The sequence below is a fragment of the Tamandua tetradactyla genome, chromosome 17 (assembly GCF_023851605.1).
Source record: "Tamandua tetradactyla isolate mTamTet1 chromosome 17, mTamTet1.pri, whole genome shotgun sequence".
NCBI classification, from domain to species: Eukaryota; Metazoa; Chordata; class Mammalia; order Pilosa; family Myrmecophagidae; genus Tamandua; species Tamandua tetradactyla.
In genome coordinates this window covers 10,073,433-10,098,379 of record NC_135343.1, presented here as the reverse complement: position 1 = coordinate 10,098,379, position 24,947 = coordinate 10,073,433, and the positions used below count along the sequence as shown (strand labels likewise).

Genomic DNA, 24,947 nt, shown 5'->3' with positions numbered 1-24,947 from the left:
ATCTGCACTGAGTGAAGACTCACTCCTGTTTCCAGACTATTATTCAAGCTGGCCCCTCTGCCTGAAATACCCTTTACCAATACCCACTTACTAAATGTCCAATTTGCCCTTAAATGTCTGATTCAAATCCTCCAGTCAATATTAATTCATCCTTCTCCCATATCTCATAAAACCTTATCAATGCCTCTCTTGTAATCCTTTCAACAGCCCACTTCATCTGAGCTCTTTAGTATATGTGTTTTACAGGTTGTGGACAGTTAAAATATCAATGAGAATGCCTACTTCATCTGTTTCATCTCCTATAGATCAAGTACTTTGTACACAGTAACTGTTCAATAAATACCCATTAAATGGAAATGAGGCTGCCTCCCCTATCCCTACCTTTGCTGGTCTCCCATCCCTACTTTTGCAATATGGATAAAAACATGTTTTTAGAATCCTATGCTAACTTACCCTAGTTGGGCCCACAGCAATGATCTCTTGAAAAAATTCTGGGAACTAGTTGTTATTTTCACTTTACTGCCACTTAAACTCAACAACTCTAAGCAGCGTTTCCCCAAATTATGTGCTCCTCTGAACTATATTTCTATTTGGGAGATCACTCTTTTTCTTAGTTACTAGGGCTTAAAGCTTTAAAGCCAATGAAATCATGTTTTCTCCCGACCCCCACCAAGCCCTGTCAATTCTTTTTTCTTGCTTATTTATTCCAGATAATACTGCACTAACTCCAGAAAGGAGCATGGGTTTCTCTAACCCAAGCTACTTTTATATTACAAACTGCATCAAAATAAACAGCCTGTGATTTTTAAAGGAAAGAAATTTATTTTAAATTTACAGTGGGAAGATAGATGCCAAGTACATATTATTTAGAGAGCCAAAGTAGTAGCCCAACATGGCCCTTATGGTAAAGATATTTTATGACATTTTGCAGAACATTTCTCTTCCTTATAAATTAAATTATTTATTCTGGTGGTTTAAAATAAGCTTTAAAGTGTTGCTTCTATCACCATATTTGAACACTTGCATTGTTAACCTTCTTCAAATTCTCAGCTCTCCCCACTAAAATAGGAAAATAGAGAACCAGGTCTTTATGTTTTCTCTTCAGTGGGAAGGCTATTGTGCAATGTAGTGAACATGTTGATGATAGCAGTGGGAAAGAAGAGCAGAGAGTTTGTGTGCTGTTGGATAAACAGGATAACTTTTTCTTCAATGATCGGTTTCCTCAAAAGTCCAGTGTGAATGATGCTTTTTACTCTATTTCACAAACTTGTCACAAAAACAAATGTAGTAACATTTGTAAGCTATTAAAAACTCTATACAAAAAGGACAGTCGTTGTTGTACATGGACAAATTCAAAGCAATCTATCTGTCTTTACCTGGTAAATCTGTGTGGAAGGATTGTTCATCGGCATATGTTCGTTCTCTCCTGTAAGGAGAAAGAGATTTGTTTACTCAACGTGACTCATTCCTCTTCAGATACATACAAGGAATAAGGGAATTTGTAGGATCCTGTATCTATTTATATGACAGAAAACAAACAATTCAAGAGGAACAAAAAGTAAGATGATGTTGGTGGTTTTTATATTCATATTCTAATGACCAAACCATATCTGGCTGATGGTAACTCTTGTAGTAGAAAACAATGTTCTACTACAAAAGTGGGGAAGTTTCTCAACCAAACTGAATGAATGATCAAGGAAATGCACACAAGGTATCTCCTTCATGTTCTTAGAGCTGAATGAAATTTACCTGAGGGGAAAGTTCTAGAGTCAGGAAGGCTGATTTCCACCAGACATCTGCTTTGTCTGGTGGTTGTTCTCAGAAGGCCTGCATAAAATGTGCACTACTATTTGGCAGTTCTTCAAAAAATTAAATATAGAACTACCATATGACCCAGCAATTTAACTCCTGGGTATATACCCCAAAGAATTGAAAACAGGGACTCAAACAGATACTTGTACACCAATGTTCATAGCAGTATTATTCACAATAGCCAACAAAATGTGATATATTCATACAATGGACTATTATTCAGCCATAAAAAGTAATAAAATTATGATACACACTACAACATGGATGAACCTTGAAAACATTATGCTAAGTGAAAGAAACCAGACATAAAAAGGTCACATACTGTTAATTCCGTATATATGAAATGTTTAGGATGGGCAAATTCATAAGACATTAAATAGATTAGAGATTACCAGTGGGGAATGGGGAATTATTGCTTAATGAGTACACAGTTTCTGTTTGGAGTAATGAAAAAATTTGGGGTAATAGCTGGTGATAGTGGTTGCACAACATTGTGAATATAATTAATGTCACTGAATTGTACAATTAAAATGGTAAATTTTATGTTATATATATGTTACCACAATAAAAAAAAATTAATGTCCCCTACTGTTCCTACCTCTGGCCTTTGCCAAACTTCTGAACTCTGCCCTCCTGTTACTGCCAAGATCAGCTAAGGGAATCTTGCTGTCCTCCTGGGCAAAAGGGCAGACAGAAGGGAATTGCCAATGGAATGGTTCTGGGAATGATGCAGGCAGGAGAAAAACAGGGCAAAAACAAAAGAAGTAGTAAGTTGGAAACACCATTTACAACCTAGGGAGAACAAAGGTCGGTCTAGAATGTACCTTTCAGAATCACAATAGTTGGCCATGAAGACAAGGCAACCAATGTAAAACATACAGCTCCTCTCATACATTTAGCCTCATCTCCATTATGCCCAATTGTACGAATCAAACATCTATAGCTGAAACTCCTGGTTTTGAACATTTGCTTATGTGGGTGTATATACTGTTCTCTTAAAATATGCACGTACAGGAAACTCCTCCTTAGAGGAATCAGCCTCACTGTGTTCAGTTCATAAATATTATATAATCTCAGACCAGAATTTATGCATAGAGGGCTATACTTATAAAATCCAGAAGAATTGAGATCACCACAACTCCTTGCACAAGCTTGAGTAAAAATTATTTAACCCGTTTAACACTATGTTCAAGCAATCTGGTATAATGGTGTGAATCAGCGCTTGGAAACAGAAATCAGGCTCCCAGATCTAATTTTGCCACTTCGTAGCTATGGCCTGACTCTGTTTTCTCAAATGCAGATGGTAACAGAATCTACTTCTAGATGGTTTCTGTAAAGATTAAAAAAGAAAGCATTTATGCAACAGGCTAGCCTACAAGGTGTTTGATGTCTATGTTATGGTCTTAATCAGCAGGTTGTTCTGAGGCAAGAAAAGGCTATTGCTAAGAAAAACAGTATGACTACATTAGAGCTCTTCCTAGTTTCCAGCACCAGTTCTATGCTTTTCATGGCCATCATACAATGATAGGGAAATGAAAATAATCAAGTTCGCCTATTGTCATATTTGGGACTGAAAAGACAAGATTAAAACCTACATTTCTTGAATCCTGAGCCCGAAAGCAAGACATAGGAAAAATCTGACCTTGCTTTGTTTTGTTTTTTTCCATGGTGCCTGTTGCTTCTTTCCTCCAGCTTATTCCTCAACATTGCAACATCGTTGTCCCTGGATCAGGCCACCCCCTCTTCCCTGGACCTGTCAATTTGAATCACAAGTAAGGGATAGCAGACAGAACTGGCAAGGTAACTTGAGTTACTTTATGTGTAAACTAAAAAGAAAGAAAGCAATGAGCACAGTGAATAGAGATAACTTGAGGTTTATGAAATTTCAGAAGAATAAGGATAATGAGTAGATATTTTAGCTTAAGACTTAAAGGTGAATATTATTTTGTGAATAGGCATGAAATTCATTCTCAAAATTATGGTAGTTTTTAATATACTACATTCTTTCTTGGAGTGATTTTATTAGCAGACCATAGTTTGGCAAAATTATCTTAAGAAGAAAAAATTCTTGAGCAAGTATGACATTTGTTTCTTTCATTAAATAGTAAGTTCTTGATAGCCTCATCCCCACGTTCAGCAGAGGAGATTCTTATCAAATCTGGCCTTGCTGTTGGGATCATTAAACATGAAGCTCAAAGTTCTTAATACAGTCTAACAAACAAACAAAGAAAAACAGTCAGTGTTGTAGACATTTGGCTCTCTTCTTAGCCTCCAGGATTTTAATTGTTTCCTGTTTGGGGAATTCCCGCCATCTTATGAATCTTGATCATATGCCTCCCACTATAAAGGCGGAGAGTGCCAGGTTCTCCTCGTCTCCCTTGCAGCTAAGGCAAGACAGACACATGATCTAGGATCTGTCACTGAGATGCAACCACCCCAATTGATGTGGCCGTCAATGTCGTCATACTGGTTGCAGAGTGATTTCCTAAGGCAGATATATTTGATACACTTTCTGTTGTTTATGGGATAGAGAGAGTTCCTAAGACAACAGTGACAGTAAGACTGATGGTGGTGATGACCCTTGTTCAAGCTGTAGCAGAACAGTTGTACTATAGTTGTGATTTGGAGGCACTATTCCTGTCATATAATCTCAAACTTGTTTTTCCAGTCTCCCAGCGATTTTTTGAGTTGCCGTATCCTTTCAGTAAATTTTGTTACTGCTTAAATCAGCCAGAGTTGATTTGTGTCGCTCACAACTTGTAACTCTGACTGCAACAGTCAGTATATATTGACACCATCCAAGATTGAGAAAACACAGGTTAAAACGTACTCATCACTCTAGAAAAGATAAATCTTATCTATAGTGACAAAATGAAGGCCATTAGTTGCCAAGGGCAGGGTTGGGAAGATAACTGGGAAGGGGAACAGGGAAGCTTTAGGGGTGGTGGAAGTGTTCTATTGCTTGATTGTGGTAGTGGTTTTACAGGTGCATAAATTTGTCAAAATGTATACTTTAATTGGGTGCATTTTATCCTATTTAAATTTACCTCAACAAAGCTGACTTAAAACATTTCATTCATGTAACTGGAGTCTGTAAAGCAAGATATACATTGGTAGGGACAGGAGGGTGCAATAAAGAAGCATTGGGGAACTGCTACATAATTATACTTGAGGGGTACAAAGAAAGCCCCAAAGACAAGGCCATAAACTATTTGGAATCTTTCATATTTTTCATGTGAGCATGAAAGTTATGTGAAGGTAGGGTATCTTTCCTAGCTCTCTGAATCTGTTCATAGTGATATAAGCTCTACTAAAGGTGAAAGCTTTCTTCTCCTTAGCAATTATTAATGTATTTGAAATCCAATACATTGCATGAGGAATATAATTAAATTACAGGATGTTAGAGCTAAAAGGCCCTGAGAAGATTATTTCAGCCAATTTCTTCATTAATAGGTAAAGCAGCAGAGGTCTGGGGAGGAGAAGAGAAGTGACCTGCCTAAGGCCACGTAGTTTTTAAAGCTATTGTTAGAAATTATTTTAATGAGGTTGTATGGATAATTAATTATGGGGGATTAAGTTATATTCCCTACAACTAACTGGAAAAAAAGAAACAAAAAAATTCCCATATATTATAGGCAAAATTAAAATTTACACATTTTCAGAGCTAAGACACTGTTAAGCTCATATATATATCCTATAGGCACTGATTTCAAGACATAAGGTTTATGGTTGGCATTAGAAAAAATTTGGAAAACATAGACAAAAAAGCAACTATAATTTCTATCTTAAACAACCATCACAATCACTTGATTGTATTACCTGCCAGTCTTTTTTTCCTTGAATGTTTTACATAATTCTTAGTGGAGTCTACCTATAATTTCGTGTCTGTCTTTTTCACCTATTTTATATCAGAAGCATCTGACTTTCTTTAAAAGTTGGATCATTATCATTCAGGTTGTTTCTATTGCAGCCATTTTAGGAGAGAGTAGGAGTGGACTCCCTGTCCAATATTGCATTCTTTTTTCCATCCTCATATAATCACACACCAGTATATATAGAAAATACACATATATGAGGTAGGCGGTCATTGTAGGGTCATATTATATCTCTCTGCATCTTACCTTTCTCATTTAATAAAACATAGTGGCAGTCTTTCCAAGTTAATTGGTATAGATCTAACAGATTATTTTTAATGGTTACATAATATTCCATAATATGGATGGACTGTGTTAATCATCTGGTACTGATGGGCATTTCCCTTCCCCCCAACCTGCCTGTTTTGCCACTGAAAACAATGCCCCAACAGGCATCTTGGTACATAGAGTCTTACACATTTGATACTTTTACTTCTATGGGTTTTAATAGATATGGCTAGGCCACTTTCAAAAAATGCTGTAGTTATTCTCATTTTTCCCAAGCAACATTGCATAAGTACCTGTGCTCCTGCATCCAGCCAGCAGATGTTAACACTTTTTCAGTTGTTGCCAATCAGATGGGAGACAAGTGATAATTTTTAGCTACTTTTGCATCTATATATTTATTTACTGGACATTTAGATTTGCTGTTCTGTGAATTACCTATTCCTCTACTTTTTTCTAAAGGGGTAATTTGCCCTTTCTTATCATTAAATAAGAACTTTTGTATAATAGATATTGACTCTTATCTGCCATATGCGTTATGAATATTTTTCCAATCTATCTTTTTGTCTTTTTGACTTAGTGGTCACTTTTGCTATTGAAACACTTGAAGATTTGTGAAGTTGGATAGATCTATTATTTTCCTTTCTTGCTTCTAGGTTTCTTGAGTTGATTTAAGAGCTCTCTACAACCCCTGGGTTACATATATACTTTCCTGCATTTTCTTCTATGTTTTTCATTATTTCTTAAATTTTAGTGTTTAATTCATCTGGAATTTGTTTTTTTATGGGTTATCAACTTCCTTATGTTCCAAATAGATAACCACTTGTACCTGATCCATTTATTAAATAGACCATCCTCTTCCTTCATGAAATGAAAAAATATAATTTTCATCATACATTAAATTCCCAGATATACTGAAACCTATTATGGGCTCTCTTTCCCTTTCTGATCTATCTTTTTCTATTCCAAGACCATAGATTATAGATGCTTTTCAGTGTTTTAAAAATATCTAGTAAAACAACTCCAATACTATTCTTTTTCATAATTTGCTTTATTTGACATTTATTTTTCCATATGAATAAATGAACTCCAAGATTATTTTACTTATTCAAAAAAAACATGGATCTCATTGGAATTCATTAGATTTATATATTATTTTTGAGAGTAATGACATTTTTCTTATATCAAATCTTATCATCCAAGACAATATCATTCTTTCCATTTTTCTAGATCTTGTTTTAGGCCTTTATATCAGATTTTGTAGTTTTCCTATATATGTCTTACACTTTTCTTGTGAAATTTATTCTTAAATATTTTATACTTTTTGTTACTACTGTAAATGCCATTTTTTCCATTTCCATTTCTAGCTGGGTTTTGTATTCTTTATTTTGTGTGTATTTATTTAGTATTCAGCCACTTTACCAAATTCCATTATTAATTATGGAAGGTTGTTTTTTTAATGAATATTTCTTGGGTTTTCCAAGTTATTTTTATTCTTATTTTCAAATATTTATGCTGATATTTCATTGTCCTATCTTGTTGTATTTGCTAGACCTTCCAGAATAATGTGTACTTATAATGGTGATTGTGGGCATCCTTATCTTTTTTTCTGATTTTAATGTAAATGGCATTAGAGTCATTTAAAACGATATATATTGCCTTTATTTAATATTCTATATCATATTTAATGAGTTTCCTGTTTGTCCTATTTTAACTTAAAATTTGTTATTAGGAATGGAAGCTGGATTTTATCAGACCTTTCACCACCTATTGATGGAATTGCTTGCATTTTTTTCTCTAATTTATTGTTGTAATGAATTCTGCTTATTTCCTGATGTTGAATTATCCTTACATTAGCAGTGAATGTTTGGTCATAGGATAAGTTCTTTTAAACACTGTTTTCTATTTGATACAGTGGATTCTATTTGTTAATATTAAGACAGTTTTGTATCTATACTCATAAGTGATTTGATTAGTGAGGGCTTTTGTTTTTTTATTCTGTTTGATTTTGTTATTAAGGTTATGCTGACTTCTTAAAATGAACTATGGAGTTTTCCATCTTTTTCTATAAATAGAATAGTTTGAATTACATTGGATTTATCTGTCTTTAAAAGATAATAGATCATTTGCTATGAGACCATCTGGTCTTAGTACCTTTTTTTAAAAGGTAGAGAGATATTTAAAGCCTTTTCGATTTCTTCAAAGGTATTATTCTATTCAAATTTTCTGCTTAACTTTATAATTTATATTGAAGTAGGAAATCTGTATTTCATTAAGATTGTCAATGTTGTAGGCAGGACATAGCATTTTTCCATGTGCTCTGAAAGGAATGGCAGAGTGGGAACAAGCATTTATTGAGTAGCTGCCATGTGCCAAGCACTTTGCCTCCTATTTCATATATCTTGTCACATTTAAATGAATCCTCGCATTGATCCTTTTGGGTATGTATCATTATTCCCATTTTATAGATAAGAATGCTGAGGATCAGGAAAGTGAGGTAATAGGCCCATGATCAGAGACTAGGAAATGGCAGAGGGAGCCATTTGGAACTCAGGTCTGTTTGATTTCATAACTGGTGCTTTTATCACTCCTTGCCGTCTCTAAATAGTTCCACAATCATTCCATTTAATTATGGAATAATGATCGCTTAAGGAAATATGTCATTGTTTTCTTAACTCTCCTCCAATTATTGAACATTAGGATAGTTTTCTGTTTTTCACTATAGAATATAGAATGGAATATAGCTTTTTAAATATATATTTAGGATATGTTTTTTCTTAGGCTAGCTTTCCAGAAAAGAATTACTAGCTTGAAGAGTATGATCATATTAATGAGTAATATATATTGAAATGTACATTTTAGAAGGGAGAATTCAAAAAACAGGATTATGCAGAAAAGTAATATGACATTTTCTGGAAAAAGAGAAACGTTTATTCAGCCTTCGTACATTATGAAGTGCCCTTTGATATCTTTGGACCAGGAATCCTTTAATTTCTGAGTCCAGTCATTCTTTACTCTCCCTCTCATATCCCTTGAATCTCTGCTCTCTTTTGAATTAATAACCCTCACGTTCTTCCACATTCCTCCTTTCCAACTTTCCTAACTTCTTTGCTGCTCTACAATAGCAAACGAGCCTCTGAAAATAGCCATGCAGGCCACAGCAGACCCTTGGGAAGCTTTATGTTTTTAGAAAGAGGCTGTTGAATGTGAAGAGAACTGCCAACTATTTCTAAGGTTTCTAAACCATACCTGATCATCATATAGATCAATGGTTTTCAGTCTGGACTCCTTGACGCCCTCAACCTTTCTTAAGACTGCCTTAGGGGCAGAGAGGAAGTCCGAAAACTGGTGGTGCTCAGGACTCCACATTTCCTCCAACCAAAGTCTCTCTCTTCTTGTCTGATTCACATATTGCAGCTCTGGGGGAAAGATTTCCTTCTAAGATCTTTTTTTTTTTAGCTGTTTAAAATCATAAGTTTTCAAGTTATTGGTGGGGAGAAATATGAATGTTCCCTCAGAAGTTATAGCCTGATTTTTAAAAAGTTATTTCAAATATGTATATATTTTAATGATAAAGTTATCAGAAACCTGCAGAATACAGGTTCCCTTTCCCTCTCCCAGACTGACCTAGAATGTATACCTTCCCTCTCCCCACTAAACACACATAAGACCATGAAAACTTAGGACTTTCTATTACTTTCCAATTACTGCTGTGACAGAAAAGGAAAGTATGGCACTTTGGGGAATTAAAATTAATTGAAAGCAGACTTGAGTTAATTTCCATGCCAGTGTCCTTTATTGAATGGGTCTTCAGTGCACATTTTTAATTTAGTAGAATGAGAACTTTTTATACTGGGGGGAGTATGATGAGGAAATATTTTCCCCTGAAACTAAAATAATTCATCTGGGCAAATCCTGCAGAGGTTTTCAGAAAGGAACATTTGTATGATCTTTGTAATGTAGAAAAGTGCTTAAAAAACGAATTATGAAGAGGGTTATTTTTTAAATTTTATTTCCTTCCCTTCCTTCTTTCCTTCCTTCTCTCTCTTTTTCATTTTTTTCTTTCTTTTCTGCTATACAGCCTAAAAGCTACATATTCTTAATGACATATTTGCATGTGCTTCTTAGTTTTCAAAGCCATCTCACAGATATTCTCTTACCTCATCATAGTGGGCAGGGTATATGTTACCATTCATTTTATTCAGAAGAAAATCACAACTCCAAACAACTTAATATTCTGCCAAAGCTACACAATAAGTAGCCCCAAGTAATTCTATTATTCTTCCTATATTCCAAATCTTTAAAAAACAGCTTTATGCCACAGTATTCTAACACAACTATTATATAAGGAACTAGTTTTACTGTCATCAGAAAAATATGTTTTGATTCCCATGTGAGCTCTGATAGCTGTTTAAGAAAACAGATTGATAAAGTGAGAAAAGTTCTGGGAAGTCTGATGAGAGAGACTGAGAGAAAGAAGGAATACAAAGAATAAAAGACAGATGCAAGCATAGATTCAGAGGTTATTAAACATTTTTAAAATGCTGTGAATTTATTGTCCGTAATTATCGAGACGAAACACAATTTTCTAGGAAAACATAAATTACTGCAATTTTTTTTAAAACCTTAGAAAAGTTGGCTATAACAACCATCTATAGAAGAAATTGAAAGGGAGGTCAAATATATACCCTCAAAATAAGAAATAATGCCAGGAAAGTTTGATAAATAACAATGACTGTCTTATTTAATCCAAACCAGAGCAAAAGATACATGTAAATCTGCTGAATCTATTCTATGAGGCTCTGATACCAATATGACTCTAGGAAAGCCAAAAAATATATGAATAAAGATGCAAATATTCTAAATAAAATAATAAAAAACCAAAAATACAGCACTAAAGCCATAGCTTGTTCTAGACTATAAAAAAATGGGTTGATGCTTAAAAATCTATTAATATCACTGATTAATCAGCATTATTTTGGATTGAATTGTGTCCCCCAAAAAGATATTTTGAAGTCCTGACTTCCAGTACCTCAGAAATGTGACCTTATTTGGAAACAGGGTCACTGCAGATGGAATTAGTTAAGTCAGGATGAGGTGTGGAACTAGTTAAGTCAAGATGAGGTCATACTGGAGTAGAGTGGGCCCTTAATCCAATATGACTTGTGTCCTTATAGGAAGGGGAAAAGAGGCACACACACTAAAGAAGGCCATGTGAAGTCGGAGGCAGAGGTTAGAGTGATGCCTCTACAAGCCAGAAAACCCCAGGGATTGCCAACAGACACAAGACACTATCAGAGGCAAGGAAGCAGTCTCCCCTTCAGATTTCTGAAGGAATGCAGCCCTTAATACACTTGATTTCAGACGTCCAGCCTTCAGAACTGTGGGACAATAAATTTCTGTTCTTTTTAAGCTGCCTAGTTTTTGGTACTTTGTTAAAGCAGTCCTAGGACAAGAAGATAAACATAATACAAGAAAACAAAGGGTACAGTGTGTTCCTTTGAACTAAAATGGTAAGATGAGACAAATTTCACAATATAGATATGCAAGTATTTGAAATAAGGATACCTTAATGATAATATCACTTAATAATATCTACTCTTCAAAAAATGTAAAATCAAATCATACTTGAATGTATAGTAATTTGAAGTGTCAAAGGCAATTACAACAGAATTTAAATAGGGCTCTGTCACCAGCCTTCCCAGAGAATAAGTGGTCATATGAAAAGAGTCCTCAAAAGGGTCATTGGCTCTTTCTTGGTCTTTTCCCAAATATAGGTGTCATGAGAAACAGGGTGGTCCCTGCCACTGAAGCAGGTCATATGACATCCTCTCATCTTTAGTTAACTGCCTGAAAGCTGGTTCCCCCACCCAGACTGTGATGTGGAAGCAGAGAGGGTGTTTCCTTCATCTTTGTATTTCCAGTACCTAGCACCATACTAAGCATGTGCTCAATAAATATTTGTGGAAGTGAACTGAATCCTCATCTAACAGACTACTAAGGAAATATGATTTTTACTGCAACTTGTTTCACATAAACATTAAGGAACTGATGGTAAATATAGAAAAAGTTTATCCTGGGAATGATTTATGTTAGGAAAAAAAATCCTGTTTTATTCTATCTAGCAAAGTTTCACTGGCAGAGCTATATCCCTTGTGCCCACCACTGGGCTACCAAGATAGTAGACTTTCCTAATGAAAAGACCTAAAATAAAGCTGATAATAAATGATCATTCACCACTTCCAGCAACCCCAAAATGCCCAGAGCCAGTGAGAAAAGGGACAAAGCACTTGCATTGGGCCATCTCAGGAGCAAAAAGAAGATTCTTTACCTAAGAATATGGACTTATAGAGATCTTTCTACCCCCTCTCTACTGGCATGTAAATTTTTTGTCCATGGAATATCAGACAGGAGAGAATAATTTGGTTGAGTCGGTATGTGTTAACATCAATTAAAAAAAAAGAAAATCAGCATGTTATCATACGCACAAAACAACCCACTAGCTAGAGGTAATTATTTTAAGTTTAAGAATGCCTTATTTAAGTAATCAAAACTCATCAAAAGTTTAAGACCATATTACTTCCAGCAGCCTTTTGAACTCATTTTAATGGCCTGCATAAATGAACCTGATTCTGTGGGCCTGAACGCTTCAGGGGCTCCCCATGGCCTGGGAAACTTGCAGAAGGCATGGGGTCAGGCACATGAGTGCCACCTCTTCCCTCATCTGGTTTGACTTTATTTGATCACCTTTCAAACTGGCTCTCACTCTTGGTTCATCTCTGTAGGAGTTAAGTATTCTCAGAGACACAGTGTTGCCTTGATACAAGGTAAAATACCTACTGAAAAAGGAGACAAAGTGACTGCCACTATATATTCCCTAGGTCAGTGCTGATTGGAAGAGATGAAAGACAGTAGAGGGAGAGCCCTGGGCTCCAGAGAGAGCGCTTCCTCCAGTACTGGGGATGACTAATTTGCAGAAGGGTATCTGTGTGGCAAAACTTTAACTAGTCCTCAGGAAATATTCCTCCTGCTGAAGCAGAGATAATAGTGTGCCTCATGAGGGCTGATTCAGCTGGCTGAGTTAGTGCCTCATGAAATAGACCATCAGTTACCAAAGCCTATTTTAGGTGAGAGGGGAAACCAGGTTACTTTGCTATCTCTCTTGGGAGAATTCTTTTCATAGTTCAGATGAAATGACACTCAATTTTGATCTCCCTTTGGCACTTTCAGAACTGCTAGGAAGGAGAATAGTGTAAAATCCAATCTTCAGATGGCTATACATTTCTCACTGCCTCCCAGTGACCAACTCCCAGTAAACACAGATTCCAGGAATTGGAAATCGTTGGCAAACCTTACAAATCCATGACCTCAGCTAGACAACAGTCAGCAATGTTCACTTGCCACTGAAACCAGTCTACCTATAGGCCTTATGCATGCCCCCTTGAGAATCATGGCCCCTTCAGGTCCCCTGCCTGAATCCCTCTGTCCTCTGCCAGCTCCAGTCCTGACCACCCTTCAAAGGTCCACTCACGTCTCATGCCCTTCATGAACTGTGCCCTGGCCCTCTGGCCTTCTCCTCAACTTTCATCTGTCCTCACTAAGGCAGGGGTCATCCTATAGCTTTTTATTATTACAGAGTGCAGCAGCATAGCAACCTAGCTAGAAGAAATGTCCAACATTTTTCATTGATTGATAAAAAGTGTAAGATTTTTGTTAGTTTGAGTATTTCTTTTACAATTTCAGCTTATTGCACAAGTATCCTCCCCACAGCAGACACACACTGAATCCAACACCGAGTAATTTTTAAAAAACTGTATCTGGTAAGTTTGGCACAGACAGAAGAGGCCTAAGGCACTCCAAAAAGAGACCAAAACCCTTCACGTCTGGTTTTGCTAAGAAACGATATTCTAAGTCTCTTATTGCATTATTTCAGTTTCTCTTTTGGAACAACTTTAGGCAGAAATAAGTAAATAAATAGAATAGTACTGCATCCTCCTGCCTTCAAACTGAACTACATACTGCTCCCATTCCAGGTGGTTGGAGAGCAATCCTGTTTTAAGAACCTTTAGAAATGTACATGTAAAGACACTAAACAATCTCACTTGAAATCTATTCTAGGACTGCTTAAGCCTGATGAAGGGAAACTATTCGCTATGTAGATTATGCCCATTTCATCTTGTTCTAATATCATTGGAAAATTATTCCCTGACCTGAATGCAAGGCCATCTAACAATACTCACAACTGCTGCCCCATATCATTTCCTACCTTCAATGCCTTCCATTTTGCCTTTTGAGAATGCAACCTATGAATATTTCCATCAGGATTCTGGCTATAGGATCATGTACATATGTTCCCTAAAGAATCAGGAAAGTAGTATACCTGTTGCCCAGCAGCCTGGGGAGGGGAAGAATACCAGACTGAGGAGCCCACCCTGACTCCTCACTTGCCTGGGGCCATGGGAAAGCCAGGTACCTTCTCTGGGTGTCTATTTCCTCATCCCCTCATCTGTAGTAGTAGGGGACTCCCAAAGTCCTTCCAGCTCTAAAATGCTGAGGCTAAAATTTAGCAGGGTATCTCCAGTTACCACTCAGCCACATGTTGATAACCACAACCAAGGTCTCCCTTTCCCAGCACTCCAGGCCTCAGAGCCTTCATAGCTATTCCACCTCAAAAAAACCGTACGGCAAACTGCAATTACACTAAACAGTTCACAATCTCCTAATCCTAGTTCTTTCATTATGCATTTTTGGTTATTTTTAAATGCACAGGTCTTTATTTTGAGGGAAGGAAACGAAACTGTTTTGGCTTCTCCCTATTTTCCCTGCTAGAATTAATATCTCTAGCTGCAATTATATTTCTTTCCAATGACTATTTTCACTTGGCTGTTTCATTGGTCATCTTTGGCCTATCCCAAGCACAGATTTCCCAAGCTCTATCACTGGCACCACAATTACCTAGCTCAAGACCTCCAAAGGAATTTTCTCTTATCCTACAACCATTGACTGTGAAATCCTTGTGAGTCTTCCTTAATGAGATTTCTTAATTTTTTTTCCTTTCCCTTCTCATCACTTCTCTGGTTCAGCCTGACTGCATCACACTCGTTCTGTAGAAGGAACCTAATTAGCTTAGCAACTCTTTACACAGCTACCTGATTATTTTCTTCTAAATATCACTTGGATCATCTCTTGCTCCTGCTCAAAAACTTGAGTAGCTCTCTTCTTTATAAAACAAAATACAAACCTCAAGTCCCTTCACAATGTTCCTGACCTTCCCTCAAATGTTTTTCCAATATGTAGGAGATATTCCAGCCTCCTCCTATTCCCTACTTGCATTCCAACCTTGTCTCTCTACTTCCCTGCTACCTGGTCTGCTTTCCTTCATCCTACTCCAGTTTTCAAATCCTAACTCATTCCCCAAAGTCTCAAATCCCATTCCTTCTCTGGAACTCTCCCTCTTCTATTCAATAGGAAATTATCTTCCTTTTTCAAGGAGGAGGAACAAGAATAGTGTTCCAGTAGAACTCTATTGGAACAGAAACCATGATTTTCTATTGTAATTTATCTTCTTGTGCAAATAATCTTAGTTTCTAAATAGAATATAAACTCCTTGAGAAAACAGACTTTTTTTTTACCCTCTTAGTGTCCTTGATGCCTATTCTATTTTCTTAGTAGAAGCTCAAGAAAAAATTGTTGATAAAAATGATAAATCTGCCCCAAACACCTAATAATTATTTAGCTTATGATCTTCCTCCAATTAAATCAAGTCTGTGCTCCCCACCTAAAACTCAAGTCTTTCTAAGGGAGAAAGAATTTGGCCTCAGGAAATCTAGGCTGGGAGAGTGGAACAAAAAGATATAATGCTCTAAGTCTTTAAGGTCATTTTTAAAGTTACAGAGTCAAAACAGGATGATCTGGAATGGTTTAGCCCTTGTTATATATATTGGATTCTAAAGTTTAGGATTTAGAGGCATGAGTAGCTCTAGGAAAAATCAGTCCTTTTCCTTCACTCACTTGGGAATTCACTATAGAAATCCCATTGCCCTGGACTTGCCCACTTCTTCCTCCCTCCTAACACCTAGAGGGCTGCCTTCACCCACCACTGTCTGCCATGTATCTGCTTGAGGATCCATGTTCTTGACCTCTCCTGATCTCAAAACAAATTCTATGAGAGGCAGCAAATGAACCAGTAAATGCTTGTGAATGTAAAAAAAAACTGCTGTATGAATCTAAAAAAAAAATCCCAGCCCTACGAAAGCAGAATTTCCAGCCTAGTTCTGGAATCTTTAACTCCTTCCTACACATTGTTTAGCTTAATCCCTTCCTCTAGTTTCTGGTTTGTGAAGCTAAAAAGAAAACTATGTTAAACATGGATATGAAGTTCACACGCTAAATAGCTTGCTAAAAAAAAATCCTGTAAATTCAGTTATCATAATTTTTTTATTTTTTTAATTATATGTATTTTTAAATTTCTTGTTAATAGCCATACTCATTGACAAAAAGTAAATAAATAGATGTGGTACAATATGGAAATTCATTAAATGTTAAACTGGAATGTTCGGAATCACAGAAGCAGAGGAAATCTCATTTATGAAAGCCCTTTGACATAAGGGGCATGGGAAAGAAGGACTGGTTGGAGCTTAAACTCTTATTCACCTCCTCCAAGGCCTATTTCTTTTCAATCTCTTGGTAACTTCAGGGTCTTTCCAAATTTACAACAAGCACTAGCATTCATTAAGGATAAAAAAAAGTGCTTAGGCTTCAGGCCTCTGCTTAAATGCCACTTTACAGAAAGGCCTTCCCTGCCTACTGTACTCTGCCCTCCACTCCCTATCTCCCTTTCACTGCTTTATTTTTCCCCACAGTAGTTATTGTCAATGATTTGTATTTATTTGTTCATTGACCACCTCTGCCCACCTCTTCCACCTCAAGGGGGCATAGATGATTTTATTCAAGTTCTGTGCATTCCCCAAGGTCTGGAACAGGGTGTAGCAAATAGTAGTCTTTGCATAAGTAGGTGTTAATAAAATGAATGAACCATCTTTCTAGTTTTGAAAAACAAAACAGAACCACACCCACCAAAATGCTTCAGTATAAACCAAGGATTTAGCATATAGTGGTAAAGAAAATCAGAACTGAAAGATTCCATAGAGATTGAACCAACCAAACCCTGTCACTTTATGAATGAGGAAAATGAGGTCCAGAGAGGCTCAGTGACTTGACTAAATCATAGGCTCCTGTGTCATCCCTGTCCTTCCTGGGACTTCCTGTTTATCCTGTTTTGACAGAAATAATAAAATGGTTCAGTACAGAGCTCTAACTTGTACAAATATAGTGATTATAGCATTTTGATAACATTGCTTTAATTTCAGTGAGGAGAGCTTTATATAAGTGAAATAAAATGCCCTTCAGGCCAGGCCTCTTGCCCAAATATATCAACCTCACTGCCTGACATCACCACTATAAAAAATTATTCCTTTGGATCTTGAGAGATTTCTTTGGAAAACACCTTACTCTGTTATGAGCAAACACTAGCCAGTTAGAAGCCACACTGAGAGCCAAGCTAGGTGCCAATGGGATGGGGATGGGGAATCTGCAAGATCTGAACCCCATCTCCATGGTTTCAAGAGTTATTTTATCTTGGGAAAATTACATAACCTATTTAAGAGTCTGGTTTCCTTTGGAAAATGGTAAGTAGAACCATTGATTAAATGAGTTAATGAATGAAGCTCAGTCTCTGGCATGATAAATGGTAGTTATTATTACTATCCTTTGCAATTTTACCTGGGACAAAACCAGAAGCTCAGCCTTGCCCTGGAATCATTAGAGATAAAAGAAAAAGCATATGTTGAGTTCTCCCTGAAAGTCTAGATTCAAAGATCTACACAGGTGGGGACTGAGTGCTGAGTTCTTCTGTGGCCTTCTGTGGTGCATGAGACAGAAACAAGAGCTTGTGGCCACAGCAGCATCCTCTTAGTGCAGCCCCTGGTAGGAGGGCGTCCACCTGCAATTGGTTGCTTAGCAACTTTAGGTCTGAATATGGGGTTAGAGCTGGATTGAGGAGCTGTTCATGCACCAATCTGTAAGGGGTACTAAAAATCCCCAGATGTGTAATGAAAGGGAGAAACTACATTTATCAAGACTTCTCTCAAGGAAAGTATTTTAATATGGAAGGCCTGGGTTCGATTCCCAGCCAGTGCACTTCCAAAAAAAAAAAAAAAAACAATCAACAAATGGTGCTGAAATAACCAGATTACTCACATGGAAAAAGAATGAAATGTGACCCCACCATACAGCATACAAAAAAAAAGGAAAGTATTTCATGTGACTGAAAGAAATGCTTTGATAAACCTTTTGAGGGTATGTGTTTGGGGCAAGGGTTGGGTGTTCAAAAGGCAAACTTGAAGAAGAACAGATGGTCACTCTAAAACTTTCTAAGAAGGGTCAGACTGGTTATTTTGTAGGACTTTTGTTTTGTATAGTGGTGCTGCCAATGTAAGGTCAGAACTGAACTGCTACTGATCCTGGAAGGGAGCTTCCCCTTTCCCATCCTTCCTCCCCATAGGAATCAGCCTCTCCTCTATTTAGATGTTGAATTGCAAGAAACTCCATTTGAACAAGTGCCAGATTTGTAGTATTTCTAAGGTATCCCGGTATCCTGACTCAGCTCTGCCTTTGGAAACTTAATTTTAGATCTCTGGAGGCCCATCCTACAGAGCCGGAGATTCAGCTCATCAGCTCTGCAAATCACTAATTCACCATATCCCCTGAGGCTTCTACCCATATGATGCTGTAGCCAGTCAGACACTAGTTCATGTAATTGTGCCAGTTATAACACTAGTGATTAGTCTAGCTGAATTTACTTGATTTATTTCTCTATTTTATAGTTTTTCAAATAAAACTTTATAGTTAATTAAAAATAATTCAATTGTATAGATGCTCACAGTTCATGCATTTCATTCATTCCAAGCATTTTATGCCCCTGTACCTTTGCTCCTCTATCCTCTATGCCTCAACTATCTTTCGTTACCTAATGAAATATGTCTCATTCTTCAAGGCTCAACGAAATACCTTCTTCTCTATGAAATCTGCCCTGATCCTCCAAGTCACAATTAGTCCATCCCTCTTCTACTACATTCTCACGCCATATTATTTGTAGTTTTTCCTGCTAGGAATTATAGTCTCTGTTTCCCACACAACACTGTAAGTTCCATTAGAGCAGAGGCCATTCTTATTCACATCCCGTAGCACCAACTGGGAACTGGAGTGCTGGACCTGAAGCTTCAGGGTAAGCATCTCCTTACAGTAACAATTTTATTCAGCAGTAAGTGATTTTTAAATTATTATGTATTTTTAAAATGCTCAGATATTTTATAGATAGGGAGCAGTGCAAGATTAGCTTGAGCATACAAGATAAGTAAATTTTTATCATTTATTCATATTCTTCTAACCTGTAAAAAAGTTTGAGAACTTTTTGCAGTGATACTTAACATGTTTGTCCAGCTAAATTGAATTCCAGGAATTCAATGCCTAATGATTTCTTTCCCTAAAGAAAACAACGTAGAACTTTATTCATATTAATGGCAAGGAGGCCCAATTTTTTTAAAATTAATGAGCTAGAAAAGGCAAACGGAAGAATCAAGGTCATTTCGTCTAAACTGTAAAGTTTTTGTTAAAAAACTTCACTAAACATGTAAACTGAAATCTTTCAGAGCACTATCCTTTGGCAAAGACCAAATGCTTCTTGGTATTTAAAAATAATTTTATACTAGACATCATACACACAAAATAGCATATACAACATATGTTACAATTTAGTCCTTGTAGCTTTTATATCATCTGATGGGTAAAATTTTAAATGAAAAATAAAAACAAATATTTTTCAAGTAAAATATCCCTGATGAAACTCTAGTCTCACCTCTATAATGAAGCACTGACAAGAAGTAGTAGCTGAGACTAATACTGGATTTTTTAATTAGGCACATTAGGTTATGTACAGCCAAATAAATATTAACCAATTCTGACATTATTTGTAAGCTTTGCTTTACAATACAGATGCTTTAAAATATAAATCATTATTTTAGTAAATTAGAAATAATTATGAAAGCAGTACATACTCAGTGCAGAAATATTAAGGAACTGACCCACTTTACCCTCTTTCCCTTTCCTGCTCATTACAGGAGAAAGGGTGATGTTAAACCAAAGGGCCCATTTGGCATTACTGGAGCAGTGTGGGAAACCAGGAGTGTTCCGTGACTGACACTGGCCTGACTGTACATGGGACTCACCATAGCAAGGTGGCAGAAGGGTGCCCAAATTTTGGGTTTTAATTCTAGCCCTTTTATCTTACAAATACAGCTTCAGCCCTTTATTCTCCTAATTTCCTTCATAAAAACAGAACTTCCAATCAATTCCATTTAATTTTTGCAATTTATCTTTGAGCGTGTTTAGTCTATGCTCTCCAACCGATCTAAATCAACGGTCTTATCTGTTCTTTATATCTTAATTACTTGACCCAAATTAATATTTTCATGACCATAATTATAATCAGTCATTAACTATAGAATTTTTACCTACTTATGAAATCTTTATTAAAATCTCCAGAGTTCAAACATCCTAACACAACAACAAATCGCTTCGTGATCCCGACTCTGCCTAGCTTTGCAGACTCGTCTTGACACAGTCCCAATACACACACTGGACTCTAAGCACAAAGAAAGACTTGCCATTGTTGTTCTTTCTACCTTCTGAGCTTTACAAATGCATTTTTCTCAGCTGACATCATTCTCCCGCCCAGGCTAGCTGCAAACTCCTAGTGTCCTTAAAGATTCTGTGCCATTGTCATTCTTCCTATCTTCCTTGGCATGTCCCGGTAGAGGTAAGCCTTGCTTTTCTGTCTTGCTATGGCATCTTATTCGCACTCCTATTATAGTATTTATGCTAAATTATTAGTTTAACAGTCTCCTTCACTTCTATAGCATAGGGAGTCCATATACTTTCAGAGTGTTCAGGAATTCCCCAAATTATAGGCAAAACTTTATGTGGGTTCATTTTCTTCTGGGAAGAGTGTTCAGATCTCACATCAGATTCTCAAAGGAGTCCATAATTACTCTCTCAAAAATAAATTACGAACCACTGCACTAGATTATGAGTCCCTAGGAGAGAGAGGAATTCTATTCTTCTTTGCATCTCTACAGTTAGGTGTCTAACATTAGCTATATTAATGAATATTTTAGTTTTTGTTTAAAAGTAGATGTATATGACTGCTGAATCATTATGCAGATATATCTTTTAGCCTCCAGTACCTTAGAGCAGCTAGACATAAACACCTAAAATTGTGGAATTGTAACCCATACCAAACTCTGAAATCTGTTCTACAACTAATTGCTGTGATGTACTTTGAACGTTTTTGCTTTTATGTATATATGTTATTTAAAGAGAAAGAGTTTAACAGAGAAGATAGGATTTAAGAAATGAGTATGACTGCTGAATCATTATATTGATATTTCTGTTGGTCTCCAGTGTCTTGGAGCAGCTAGAAGAAAAATCTAAAACTCATGCAACTGTAACCCATACCAAACTTTAAAATCTGTTCTATAACTACTTGTTAAAATGTGCTTGGAAATTTATTGCTTTTTTGTATATATGTTGTATTTCACAGTAAAAAAAAAAAAAGAATGAGAAACTACAAAAAAAAATTCGATGTTTATTCTAGTAAAGATATATAAATTCCACTTTCTCTATTCAGTGAGTTTTTTCAAATGTACTGGAAGTACTATACAGCAAAAAGTACACTGGGCAAAGGAAAAATATGGAAAAGTTTATACCATACTTCTGACAGTGGTTATGCTTGGAAAGAGGGATTGCAATAGGGGCAGGATGGACTTTCATATTGACTGATACTCCTCTGTCTTGATCAATTTTGTTTGTTTTACAATAAGCATTTTGTAGTTTTGGAATTAAAAAATTACGTATTTTAATATATGGAACCTTTTTCTTCAGTTTTATCAGACACCTAACTTCCAATCTTAGTTTTATGATCCTGCGGAAGTTTCTTAACCTTTATAAGCCTAAATTTCCTCAACTATAAAGTGGGATAATACATATCTACCCCACATAGTTATTGTGTGACAAAGCCCAGCACACAATAGGAACTCAATAAATACTAGTTGAATATAAAGTAAATATTAGTTCTTAAGACTCTTTTAAATCACCAAGATATCCCATATAGTAGAACTCAATTAAGACATAGGTCATTATTGTCTCAATGCTGTATGTAAACATTCATGAATGTAGTAAAAGCCTGAGGTACAGACTTTAACCCTGTATACTTCTTTTAAACAAAGAAGGGTTATAAAATTCTTTGAAGCAATTTATAAAACCATACTTCAAAAATGATCAGTGGTTTAAACTAAAGGTCTCAGTTTATCTGTGTCCTTACTAGAAACAAGTTCATTGCCATCTCACGCCCCTGTGGCCTTTCTCCACCAGCAGACATCACACCATGTTTTGTGGAGTCTTCTTCCTGATGTCTCTAGAGGTTCTGTAAAAAACAAAATGCCATTCATAATAACAGGTACCTTATAATTTTTTCTATTTTTAATTAAAAGTTTTCATTATATATGCAAGGCATTTCCACTGATAAAAATTTCTAAGAGTACAAGCAAATATAGAGTAAAGAACAAAAGTCCTTGTTTTATTGTCTTTTAGTTTTCAAATCAGTTGGTGCAAATAAGCACAATCACCTTAGATTTTGTGGGTCTTTGGGGGTTATTAATAAAAATAAGATAAAAATTTTAAAACATAGATGAAGTACTATAATGTGGCTTAGGTAAACTAGAGACTTTCCTGAATCAGAAGAGTTTTCAAAGCCGTTCATATGACCCTAAAATATTGAGATTCACAATTTTAAAGTTTTTTTCTATGTATCCTACATTAAATGAAATCACTTCAAACACAAGTGAAAAGCTTGTAATAAATAGGCTTTTCTGTAGGGGTTAAGTGAGGTGATCCACAATCAAAATTAAATACAAATCCATTTGAAGCACATTCTATCATTTATGTTTTTATTTCCCCCAGCAGCACATCTAGTTCCAAGGAAGTTATATGCTTTATTTATTTTTCATTCTCTGAAGTCTCTTGGGGGGTAAGGCAGAAGCCTTGGCCAAGTCATTGCCTTTGGGCTTCAGTTTCCCAATCTATATAATTTACCTGGTAATAATACTCACATCACAGTACAAGTGAGACTTAAGGGAGACAAAGGCTGGGGGAGGTGGGCTGGGACATGGAGTAACTGGTACTTAGTCATGTTTGCAAAGTCCTGTCCTTTCACTTAGGTGAGTCTGTGTTTATTCCCAGCTTGGCTTACTCTTTTTTTCCCCCTAACTTTATAGAAAAATGTTCATAAAAGATACATTTTTGTGCATAATGCTGTACTTTGCCCTGAAAGAATATAAGAGGCAACATAAGGCTTGATACTGGCTTTGGTAGACTTCTAGTTGCTTCTCAATATTCATTCTTCAGCCACCACCCAGCTAAAGACTATTCTCCCCTGGTAGCTAGCTGCAGCCATGAAACTAGATTTCTACCTATGAGACATAAGTGGAAATAGTGTGAATGACCTCTGGGAAGTCTCTTTAAAAGAGGGAATACACTTTTTCTTCCCATTCGTCCTTCCTGCTGGCTGAACATCAATTGGATACATGAAGCCTGAGCAACCTTCTTGAACTATGAAGTGATACACTAAGTGGGTGGAACAGCAAAAGAACCTGGATCTCTCCCACCAAGGAAACAATCCAACAGTTCTCGATTGCCTTTCCCTGAAGGTTGCCCTCCCCCTGCCCCCACCCCGGTTTGAAAGAGAAATAAAATCTAGCTTGTTTAAGCCACTATGGTGCTTCTGTCACATACAGCTGAGCCCCATCCTTACTGATAGGCTGGCCCTCTAAAAAGTTATCTAGAACCAGGAACAAGTTTTTAGTTCACTTTGAACCTGTATGTGTGTTCACTTATTAACGAAAAATTCTCCACTCTTCAGAAGCCCTTGTTTTCACTCTTTCTCCCTTGTAGTCCCCATATTTTGGATATTACTCATTTGAGCTATTCAGATAGAAACTCTTCTTCAGGAAATGGGGCCACTCAGGGAAGAAAGAAAAGAAGCTTGGCTAAAATAAAGTTCTTAGTTTGTTGTGGATTTTAAGAAAAGCAGAGTTCATTTCAATTCCACAGGTGTTTATTAAGCACATACCATGCATGTCCAAGGCATTGTGCTAAAGGCTGGCGGAAACACAAAGGCACGGACAACATTGCCCTTGCTGCAAGAAGCTTACAGTATATTAGGACGGAAAGACTGTGACAAGCACAATAAGAAACGTATAAAGTGCCTCAAACTTTCAAAGGAGAAATGATGGTTGCTAGTTGTGGGGATTACAAAAAATTTCATGAAAGGTTTCTGTGTTTTGAACAATACATAGAAATGGGGGGAAAAGATCAGTAAAGGAACAGAGGACAAAAGTCACAGGCATAGATGGATTTAGAGATCCTAGGGTACAGGGAAGGTAGAGCAGAAGTAGGCTGGGGACAGGGGAAGGGTCTTAAATATCTTCTTTGGAGCCTGTTTTGCAATGTAGAGAATAAGGAGTCACTCAAAGTTTTTAAGTAAGGGAGTAAAAAGATATGTCTTCAGTAGATAAGTCATGGCACCGTAGAGACAAGACTGACTGCAAAGACAAGGCTGACTGCAAAGAAGGTGGTTAGCAGGCACCTGTAACAGAGGCCATGATGGCCTGAATTAGGGAAGGAAAAGAGAGCACAGACATAAGCAACATTTTAAAGGTTACTGCATTAGTTAAATGTGTGCTTTGCCTGGGAAAAACAGTTGGATGGTAACTCCCAGATTCAGAAGTGGAAAATACATCCATAAAAGAATTTTAAAAATTATTCTGAACGCATTTGAACTGGGAAACTAAAAGGAGGCTATAATAATGGACTTATTGGTTG

The 24,947-nt window shown here is 36.5% G+C and overlaps 2 protein-coding genes across 2 annotated transcripts in view; one reads left to right on the top strand and one right to left on the bottom strand.

Annotated features, from left to right (window-relative positions):
- Positions 1-2,650, bottom strand: part of ARHGEF33 (Rho guanine nucleotide exchange factor 33) — a 53,948-nt gene extending 51,298 nt beyond the window's left edge. The window contains exons 1-2 of the mRNA XM_077134052.1: positions 2,411-2,650; positions 1,377-1,426 (exon numbers count right to left, since the gene is read on the bottom strand). Of these exons, the coding sequence (XP_076990167.1) occupies positions 1,377-1,426; positions 2,411-2,597 (237 nt within the window). The 5' untranslated portion in view covers positions 2,598-2,650. The remainder of the gene's footprint in view (positions 1-1,376; positions 1,427-2,410) is intronic.
- The window catches only part of DHX57 (DExH-box helicase 57), a 176,037-nt gene that overhangs the window by 29,512 nt on the left and 121,578 nt on the right, over positions 1-24,947 (top strand). The gene's annotated exons all lie outside the window — the stretch shown is intronic.